The sequence below is a fragment of the Mytilus californianus genome, unplaced genomic scaffold, assembly GCF_021869535.1.
Source record: "Mytilus californianus isolate M0D057914Y unplaced genomic scaffold, xbMytCali1.0.p SCAF_4, whole genome shotgun sequence".
Classification (NCBI taxonomy): domain Eukaryota; kingdom Metazoa; phylum Mollusca; class Bivalvia; order Mytilida; family Mytilidae; genus Mytilus; species Mytilus californianus.
The window spans coordinates 52,887,639-52,898,427 of record NW_026262690.1 but is presented as its reverse complement, the minus strand read 5'-3'; the positions used below and the strand labels follow the sequence as shown (position 1 = coordinate 52,898,427).

The 10,789-nt window shown below is 34.4% G+C and overlaps 1 protein-coding gene across 1 annotated transcript; it reads left to right on the top strand.

Annotated features, from left to right (window-relative positions):
- The first annotated feature begins 2,397 nt into the window (after positions 1-2,397).
- Positions 2,398-4,251, top strand: LOC127736967 (complement C1q-like protein 4). The gene is made up of 2 exons (XM_052247527.1): positions 2,398-2,422; positions 3,806-4,251. The coding sequence occupies exons 1-2, from the start codon at positions 2,398-2,400 to the stop codon at positions 4,249-4,251; spliced, it is 471 nt and encodes a 156-aa protein (XP_052103487.1).
- The last annotated feature ends 6,538 nt before the right edge of the window (positions 4,252-10,789 follow it).

Sequence of the window (10,789 nt, the reverse complement as noted above, 5' to 3'; positions counted from 1 at the left end):
ACGTTTACGTATACATTGTATATAGATACCAATTATACCGATAAGATGACACCAACTGATTGAATAATCTCATGCCGAGTAGTACATTACAAGACAATGCATTGGTTTAAGTGTTTAGGTTTTGTTGTTATTTTATTAGTGTTGTATGTTTCTAGCAGTGAAATTACTGATGTTGATGACGGATTGTCTTTAAAAAATATAGTACTGGAAATGCAAAATGCATTGAAACATCAAAATTTGCGAATAAAAAATCTTGAGACATCACTATCTTTAACCGAAAACCGTTTGCTCATGGAACAGAAAGAATCCGAACAGCATAGAGCAGAACTGGAACTTCGACTTTCAAAAATTCAATATGATCTTAAAAAGTGCAAAAGGATAGACCAAAGTCGTCGGTCTGTAGAAGTGTTCTTCGAAAATAGCGGTCAATTTACAAAACGTCAGAAACATAAAGTAAGCAAAGAGCGAAGTTCACTATCGGCAGTCAGAAAAGGTAATAAGTTTTCATATACTGCACTGATAAAAGACTGCAATTATGAATAGAGTATTTGTGTACAGTCATGTCGTTAAATTTCAAAACAAATCAAGCATGTCGAAATAATAACTTTGTGTAAAGAATGACATGAATTCCAATAGTGCAACAGTTATGTTCTGGATTTTTAAAAGATATAGCCAATTTCCCCATGTATTTCTTTCATTCACAAGGTCAAAATCTAAAGGTTATCAAATCCTATTGATTATTAGAGTCTATCTCATATTCTTAAAATAGTGTTTCACAAATTTACATAATATGAAAAAAATTCAAAAAGTTATTCTGTGTTATATTTGCTGCTGGAGACATTTTCATACACATTTTACATGTTTTTATTAAATTTTGAATTGAGGACATCGCTTACAAAATTAATTGATTTGTATCCGAAAGACAATACATAAATTTTCTTCCAACACACTTTTGATATTGGTTAAAGTCATATGAAACGAGTTGCTTGTAATTATAATGTTAAGGAAATTATTGAGCCATATATAATAAACTAAGTACTCTATGCACATTTTTAAAAACTTTTTTTACGAATCTATAACGGATTATCGACAAATAATATTTCGTTGATAGTTGATCGCAAGCTAAATAACTTTCGAGTTGGGTTCCGATGATTAGCAAAATATTGAAAAACAATCAACAATTTGTTCAATGATTTGGTGTATTTTATTCGTTCTTTAAGAATCAATTATTACTATTTACCTTCCAGTGTGGGTTTGTTTTCATTCTTTCAACACGGTTATTTCCTCGCACTAGCGTTCTATCGAGAGGTCTTGAAGTTAAGGTCACTGCTTACTAAACAAAATATCGATGAATTAGAGTACGGGAAGATAATAATTCCATAGCGGTACATTTCTGAAGATTTTGATCCGATAAAGGATTTTCTTTTACAAAAAAGTCCACGTACACTTTATAGTAAAACTTAGCCATTCAAGTATATACAATATAGTCAACTGATTTTTTAAATTTGAGGTATCAAATGACTTTAAGGATGTCTTCTCTGTACATTTGTTGACACATTGTACACTCGAAAAGTTGCCAAAATCTCTTAACAATTTGAACATGGCCTATTGTGTGAAAAAAAATTTCAGGGAAAATTTGCCCTACTTTTTCACTACATTGAGCGAACCTCATGAAGGCTATTTTTGAAAAACTTGTCGTACGCATCGTAATCAGTATTATGCTTTTATTCTATAGTATATTTTGTTTAGTCCATGCTATTATATTATAATAATTCGTTTAACCCATATAGAAGTAGTATAACAACTATTGCATGTTCATTATTTTTATGTTAAACAAATTCCTTCCCTTCAATTCCAAAATATTTTCAACTATTGATTTTTTGTGAAGGATGCCGTATTGATGTTAATAAACCATGATGCATATTTTTCATCTGGATTTGAAATCAATGTATTGCACGTAATTTACGCCGACTAGCCTCGAAAAGATATATTTAGCAGAATATCCAATACACATGTATTCTACGTCAGGTCTTAGAAAACAAAAGAGATCTGTTCGTATACATATTTTAACTGTTAGATCAGATTTGGTCTACTCAAAAACGATGTCCCATTACCCGACCTTCCAACTCCAGGGTCCAGGTACTGTATAGTTCAAATTTTATTTTTTGGGGAATTCCATGTCGAGAATGTAGATTTCCGTGCACTTCATTTCTGTATCCGTAAACGCTTATTTGAGTCTGGAGTACAAATGTATAAGCCATCTTTGGTGAGTTTTGATCAGAACAAATTATTAACAAAAAATACACGAATAATCACCCAACAAGATACGTATTTCCTGTCTTATTTCCTTATCATCAATTTTCTGTATTCCTACCGTATTTACAATGATCGTAGGGAATGACTATTCAAATGAAGACCTCTAGTACCACGACAATCGTTGTAAATTGCATATGGAGTTGTTACAATTTTATAGTCTCAGAAAAAATCATGTACACACGTTAGGGATGGTATTATGTAGAATGTTTTATCTTTACCTTATGTTTGAATATCATGCTGCATATCATCTTCTTGGGTTTAAGCGGCATTATATAACATACAATAAAACACTGGAACACTGAAACACTTATTTGTTACATAATTCTACTGCCATCACTTACACAATTACAACAGTTGCTGAGGTCATGACAACATAAAACATTATTTTTAACTCTAAATATTTTTGATTTATATGCAACTATTGCAAACAACGTATAAATAACCACAAATAACAGGTTCTTTATGCTTAACAGGTTGCACGCATTACAATGTCCATTTCCCCCTAAATTTTATTTTATAATTGGAACATTTTCAGAAATCTTTTAATCTTTCCTTACATTTACACTTCTGTAACAAAACCAAACATCTTTCGTAGGTAATATGTCGTCTTTAAATATAAATTAATTCATTTTGTTATGGATTTCTTTTGTTTCTTGTTGATTTAACAAATATATATATATATATTACATAAACTAGGAACAAAATAAAGGATAACAGTTTTACATGTAGCCCGTGCAAATTAAGTGTAAAATTAAGCATATTTATGATTTATTCTAACGACAACAGATGGTGGTTTTCCCTTTCATATTCTGTTTGTATTTAACATGAAGGTCGCTATTGTTGTTGTATTATATTAAGGTTCGTTTACACGGTACCATTTTCCATCCGATTTGATACCGATGTCCAGGTAAATTGTACAGCATTCTTTTCACACGTCACGATTTTCCATTCGATTAGCCATATACGTCCGATTTTAGTGTCCACACGGTGTGATTTTAGTCAAAAGCAGGTACATAGGAAACTTTGAAGGAAAATCAAAAGGAAAATCGTGCCGTGTAAACGCACCTTTAACCTCAATCATAATTTAAAAAAAGGAATAAAACGTTACAGATACTCTGACGTGAAACGTACAACATACACTTCAAAGACACTTTTAACTAATTATATGATAACTATAAACTTAAACCGATTCAATCGGGGTCCTTATCGTCTCTTTTTAGTATATCATTACATTTTGTCCGATACAATGCTGTTAGCTGACAAGGAATTAGGAATGGCAAAATTTCTTAAAATTGTATTTTTGCTAATTGTATTTCATCTTTTTATAAAATATTTGCTCATTAAATGTGCGGGCTGATAACTGATGACATTCTTGTTATAATTTATGCCATTGATGACAGGGTATTATTTTATCAGTCCGTAAATCAACCACAATACATTTGTATCTGGTGACATTACAAAACGTACTAATTAAACGCTTTCTTTTTAGAACGACTCTTATTACCACTGTCTACACTGACACCAGCGACTACAATTTCCGAAGTAGCATTTTTCGCCTACATGTCACAACCCTTGAAAAACCCAAGTGGACAACATATTTTAAAATTTGATGTTTTAAAGCTTAATGTTGGAAACGCCTACCATCTACACACTGGAGTTTTTAATCCACCAACTTCGGGTATTTACGTCATGGCTTGGAGTTTACGGACAAGAATAACCGAAAGACATTCCACTGAACTTGTAGTTAACAGCGATGTTTATTCGTCAATGTATTCATATTCACATAATGACGACGACCAACACAACACAGGAATTGTTGTAGTTCATGCGAACAATGGTGATGATATCTACGTGCGTATCAAAATGGACAAGCATGTTGGCGACATATGGAGCGATGCTTATGGAAGATCAACATTTGCTGGATGGAAAATATAATGAGTATTAGATAACAAAATAAATGTTATTGAGGGTTCGTTTTTTGTTTATATATTATATTTGATTTTTTAGTTGTGTTAGTTTGTATATATCTTGTCGAATCTTAAGATCAGTCTATCGTGTTAGGAAATGGTTGTAGAATTGTCAACTTAAAACATAGTTGTACAATAAGCATACATGTAATGCTTTGTTTTCGAAGTGTCACAACTGATGCATCAGATATTCTGTTATGAACAATACTCAGCAATATTCATGGAATAACCCTTTAATAACCTTATTTACAAATGTATCGTATAAGTATAGGCAACAATGGATTACTGATGTTTAACTCTCACAAATTGCTCAAGATAAAAAATCAAGGAAACAAACTAAAACTGAGGGAATCGCATGATTTCGAAAAGTAGCTAGACAGGGTGCGTCGATAGGGTAAGCGTCTCCTGTCATGCATACAACACCCGTCATGAGCATATAAATTCAGTGATCAACGCTAGGAACCTTGTTCGTTGCTCTCTTTATTTGTATCACTTTTTTTTCATTTAGGGAATTTGGTGTTCATTGCAGATCTTTCATAGCATCTTTTATATAGTCTTTGTCAAATTGTTTGCACTGGTTTTAGATTAGAGCGATTTAGAGCTGTTATTGTTTAGGAACGTATACTGACATACGTGTATTTGTGTCGTTGTATTGCTGTTTTATGGACGTATACCTCACATCTCTGTTCACTCATAATGATTATATTGTTTTTCCTCGAAAATCTCATGTGGTATCCAGACAATTGGCAACCGAATACCGAAACAAGAAAATTAATTCGTTATGTAGATTTTTTTATGGTATTCAAGCAGGCATCTGGGTTTAAATGAAGAATTCATTACGTTTTGTTTTCTTTAGATGAAGATGGGCCATTAGATTTAAAGTATTAACCTCACGCCCTTTTTTAATTGTGCATATATATTTATTCATCTCTGTTTCCGCCGTTTTAACAATGACATGTAAAAAAGATTTACATTTTACTGGAAGATCGATAATCATCAATTCGGAGTGGTTCTTTATTTTATTTTCCTGTTTCATTCATATGATATTAGTGTTGCTGTGCTCATCATTGGTTCACCAATCAACATGCTTCTTTTATTGCTATGGAGACCGTTCGTTTACAGCTACTAGTATATTTCTTGCCAGCCTAGGTCATAAGGAATTTCAGACATTGGGCTGGCTTCAAAACAGGGACAAGATATAAAACGACCTTGAGTCGGCTTCTGTTGGAAAGGAGGGACATTATTATGAACTACCATACGTCGCAATACCTATAAAGTTAAGTGACTCGTATATAAAGACCAAATTTGTTAATGCACATTCTCGTGATAGTCTGCTCTCTTCGAATGCGAGTGGTTGTGGGTTCGTTCCCCACACGGACCAAACTAAGGTAATGATACCATGTAAACTTACACCTTAAAAATCTGGCTCTGTGACCTTGTCGATCTCTACTTCAACATGTTCTCGATATGCTTGATATATTTGCTACTGGACTTTAGACACCAAGCCGACATCAATCAATATTTTTGAGACAATTTATTTATTTGTTATTTTAAAAGAAATTAGGCTATATTTTAAGGCGAAGTATATATCGTAATTGGACGGTATTTCACGAAATTTGAAATTTTTATTTAGAACTCGTTGAACTGCATCTGAATATCGACAAAATGATACTACTACTGGAAGTGTTTAACGACCTTGACTGGCTGTTCAGCCCTCGCACGGTCGGCTCGGTGCCCGAAGGCGTTTTGGTGAGCGTTTAAATATTTTTGCAGTCGGACAGCATTGGACAGGAACAGTTGGAATTCGCCATTTTGGTAGGCGGCCATCTTGGATTTGGTGAGTTGTTTTGGTTTGGTTTGTTGACTATTTTGTTGTTTACTTCACAACGGCTGCTTTCAGGGCCAGGTTGGTTAGCTTGGCAGCCCGCTAACCACGATGATGGAGTACTGGTCGATGAGTCTCAGACATAGTAATAACGATGACAGGAAGCATTATCAGGACCAAAGTCGTGAGACAGTGAAATGGCGGTCCATCATCTAACACCTAGGATACAGCCCTCGGACATCAGTCGGCATACCACTCCCCCATCCATAATGGGTTTTAAGACCCATTGGTGGCCTTCGGCTGTTGTCTGCTCTATGGTCGGGATGTTGTCTCTTTGACACATTCCCCATTTCCATTCTCAATTTTATTTGGAGTGTATGTTGACGCGGGAATTCGCCCTACGTGGATTATAGCCTATCGTAGTCTGTACAGCGTTGGATTGGTTTCTGTCATCGAAAGTAGTAAGTCGTTGATTCATCTAACAGTAAACCCTCATCGAAGATAGTGGGTAAAGGAGAGCTGACCCTGCACGTCCGTTCAGTTGTAATGACTGAGACGTGACTCGAATGAATAAATGTATGATGATGAATGAATGGACAAAATGATATATATATATATATATATATATATATATAGCTTTTATACCTACAGCTAGTTAGATGTTTGTGAAATCAGTCTATAAGTGTACAGGATGTACATGTATGTAAAATGCGTCGAAAAAAATGCGTACACGAGGTTACTGTCAACAGGATGAAATTACAACTGCTGTAGAAACTCATCAAATATATGAGGTTTGTATATCGGTATGACAGACGCGCGTTTCGTCTACAAAAGACTCATCAGTGGCGCTCGAAATAAGTAATAATTGCAAAGTAAACATTTCCATTAAGCAGGATTTCTCTGACCTTGGCCTCTTTTCGTGTTTCAAGAGAAGGTCAAAAGAGGTCAAGGTAAGGAAACCATGACTGACGGACATGTTTACTTCGTTATGATTGCATAAAATAATATATAAAATCAAATATATGTGTCTTATTACTCATTATTAATATAATTTTATACGGTTCAACGTAGTGAATTATAGTGAAATTATTTTCTCTTGTCTGTTTCGTGATGTATAGGTGTCGTACCTATCGTGCGGTCAGTTTTCCCGCCGAAACGGGGGTTTCGGTCATTCAGCACGACAGCGCCAAAGCGATCGGTTCAAATATTTCTTTGTAATGGCTGAAAATGAGGAATTAGATATTCATTACCATGATGTTTTGCTTAGAGATGTTATGCGAGCTGTTAAAACGCAAAGTGAATTGACGCTAGTTTAAGGAAAGACATTTCCGATTTAAAACAAGAATTTCACGAGGCTACCGTTTCTGTTAAACAGTTAAAAACTGAATCCCAGTATAATTGGAAATACGAGGGGAATAAGGTTCAATTTCTTCTTAACACTGAATTTTTAGAAGACCTCACACAATTCATTTGGGCAATTGATAACTCAAAAGTTGATTACGCACGAGATACTATCAAGGAAGTTATTGACAAGACCAAAAGGCGAAACAAACTAGTCAAAATCGCTGATAGAAGCGAAGGGGGATGGGATACTGCTCGACAATATGAAACTTATCAAGTAGCAAGAGACTCTGACGACGAGAGCAAAATTAACAAGAGGCTGTCAGAGTGACAGCAAACCGGATTTTCCTGCAGAGGTCGAACCCTGAACAGATGAGCAAGTATGGACACTACATTTAAGCTTAAAACAGCTCTGAATTTGGATTGTGATTGAATATTTGACACAGCATAGGTTTGTGACACAAAATGAATGTGGTCAAAGAACTGAAATGTTTGAAATTGGACATTTACCTATTATGGTCCAATATCCAAAATCTAAGTACATATTAGAATCAGCATATCAAAAACCCAACAATTCAATTTTTGATGAAATCAGACAAAAGTTTAATTTAGGACCCTTTGGACCTCAATGTGGACCAATTTGATAAAGGAGCCTACAATCAAAAATTTCTCACTACATGGTTAGATTCAGCATTTCAAAGAACCCCATAAATTCAATTTTCGTTGAATCAAACAAAGTTTAATTTTGGACCCTGATTTGGACCAACTTGAAAACTGGGCCCAAAGATCTAATATTTAAATACAAAAGTCAAGTTTAGATTCAGCATTTGAAAGAACCCTATATATATTTAATTTATGTTGAAATGAAACACAGGTTAATTTTATCAATACTATTTTCTGTGCAAAGGGAAATAACTCAAACTGGATAAATTTTTTCTAAAATAAGATATGATGCAATTTTTCAAATTATAATCAATAATATAATAACAACAACCAGTGATGACTAAGTTCTCTAAAATTAGATATGATTTAACACTCAAACATTGTTAGAATCAGTATATCAAAGAACCAAAGAATTCAATTTTTTGATAAAATTAAACAAAAGTTTAATTTAGGACCCTTTGGACCTCAATGTGGTATTATCTTATTAATAATGAAAAGAAATACAGGTTTAGATTAAGCATTTCAAAGAACCCTATATTTATTCAATTTATTTTGAAATCAAACACAGTTTAATTTTGGACCCCGATTTGGACCAACTTGAAAACTGGGCCCAACATCAGAAATCTAAATATATATTTATTAATAAACAAAAATTCTTCAAACAATTTACCAAAGAAAAGAAGAAAAAAATCCAAAATCTCATTTATCATTAATACAATGTCTTTTCAAAATCTATAAAACTTATCAGTAACAAGAAATAATTGTAACAGGATGCTGTTACGAAGTCTCCCAAACAAAGCTCCAATAATTCGTCATTCCCATGGTCACCTGACATTGGCCAAAGTCCAGTACAAATTGGTTTGTGATATGCATAAGTGACGCCTATGGATTGACCCTGTATGTCATTCAAATCTTCTTGAAATGACGAACAGGAATATATATGGTTGTTTAGGGAGCTGCCATTTGATTTTTATGGGGGGGGGGGGGGGGGGGGGGGGGGGGGGGGGGGGGGGGCTAGGATGAAAAATATTGTCCTGCATTTTTTTTAGTTGTAGTCCCTGTCCTGCCTTTTTATTTTTCACTCTATTCGGTCCTGCCTTTTTTTTTTAGTTTATCCTGACTTTTTTTTACATAAATTGTCATCCTGCCTTTTTTTTTTACTCAAAACTCTTGTTCTGCCTATTTTTTTTGGTGGAGATCTCGACCGTTTACAAGTTCTCAAAAGGGGGGGGGGGGTGATCCCCAGTGGACTCCCCCTAAATTTCATATGATTTGTTTTTTTTGTCCCATACAAGAAAATATATGGTTTAGGGGTGGGGATCGCGACCGTTTACAAGTTCTTAAACAGGAGGGGATGGGGTGACCCCAGGGTACTCGCCTTTTATTTCATTTGATTTGTTTCATTGTCCCATACAAGAATATAATTGGTTTCGGGGTGGGGATCTTGACCGTTTACAAGTTATCAAAAAGAAGTGGGGTGGGGGTTTCCCCAGGGAACTTCCCCTAAATTTCATTTGATTTGTTTTATTGTCCCATACAAAAATTTATACGGTTTAGGGGTGGGGATCTCTACCGTTTACAAGTTTTCAAAAAGAAGGGGATGGGGGTTACCCCCATGGACTTCCCCTAAATTTCATTTGATTTGTTTTATTGTCCCATACAAGAATATATATGGTTTCAGGGTGGGGATCTTGACCGTTAACAAGTTATCAAAAAGAAGGGGGGGGGGGGTGGGGGTTACCCTCATGGACTTCCCCTATATTTCATGTGATTTGTTTTATTTTCCCATACAAGAATATATATGGTTTAGGGGTGGGGATCTCGACCGTTTACAAGTTCTTAAACAGGAGTGGGTGGGGTTGACCCCAGGGGACTCGCCTTTTATTTCATTTGATTTGTTTTATTGTCCCATACAAGAATATATATGTTTTAGGGGTGGGGATCTCGACCGTTTACAAGTTCTCAGACAGAAGGGGGTGGGGGTGACCCCAGGGGACTCGTCTTTTATTTCATTTGATTTGTTTTATTTTCCCATGCAAGAATATATATGGTTTAGGGGTGGGGATCTCGACCGTTTACAAGATAAAAGCACATTCTCAATTCTCAAATTGAGAGGGGGGGGGGGGTAAGAATATACATGATTTAGGAAGACTTAGTTATCTAAAAAATGTCTAATAATGAAAGTAAATTTCAAACTTCATTTATACAGCCCTTCTAGTAAATTTTAAACTTTATATATACAGTCCTACAGATCTTATCAGGAAACAGAAAATTTTCAAATAAATCTGTCACTCCAATGATTATCATATGCTAAGATATTTCCCACAACTTATTAATAATGAAAATAAATCATTATCATATGCTAAAATATTTCCCAGATCTAATTGAACAGAACTATGGTTTAACATAGTACTCTAACATTACATATATAATAATTCATAATGTAATAATCTTCAAAATGTCTAATGATATAGCTTATAATCATTACCACTTAGGAAATAGATAATTTTCAAATAAATCTGTCACTCCAATTTTTATTGTGAGATAAGACAAATCATAACATGATAACAAGAGTAAAATATTTAAAAATTCCACTTTTGGATATTAAAAATGGCGATAACTCACAAATGAGATATACTAAAATCTTGAAAATTGAACTAGACCTTCATTAAGTCCC

Bases quoted from the DNA above. Each gene is read 5' to 3' on its own strand.
- LOC127736967 (XM_052247527.1), top strand. From the start codon at position 2,398: ATGACTATTCAAATGAAGACCTCTA. The intron at 2,423-3,805 runs GTACCACGACAA...CTTTCTTTTTAG, and splicing joins TATTCAAATGAAGACCTCTA to AACGACTCTTATTACCACTG.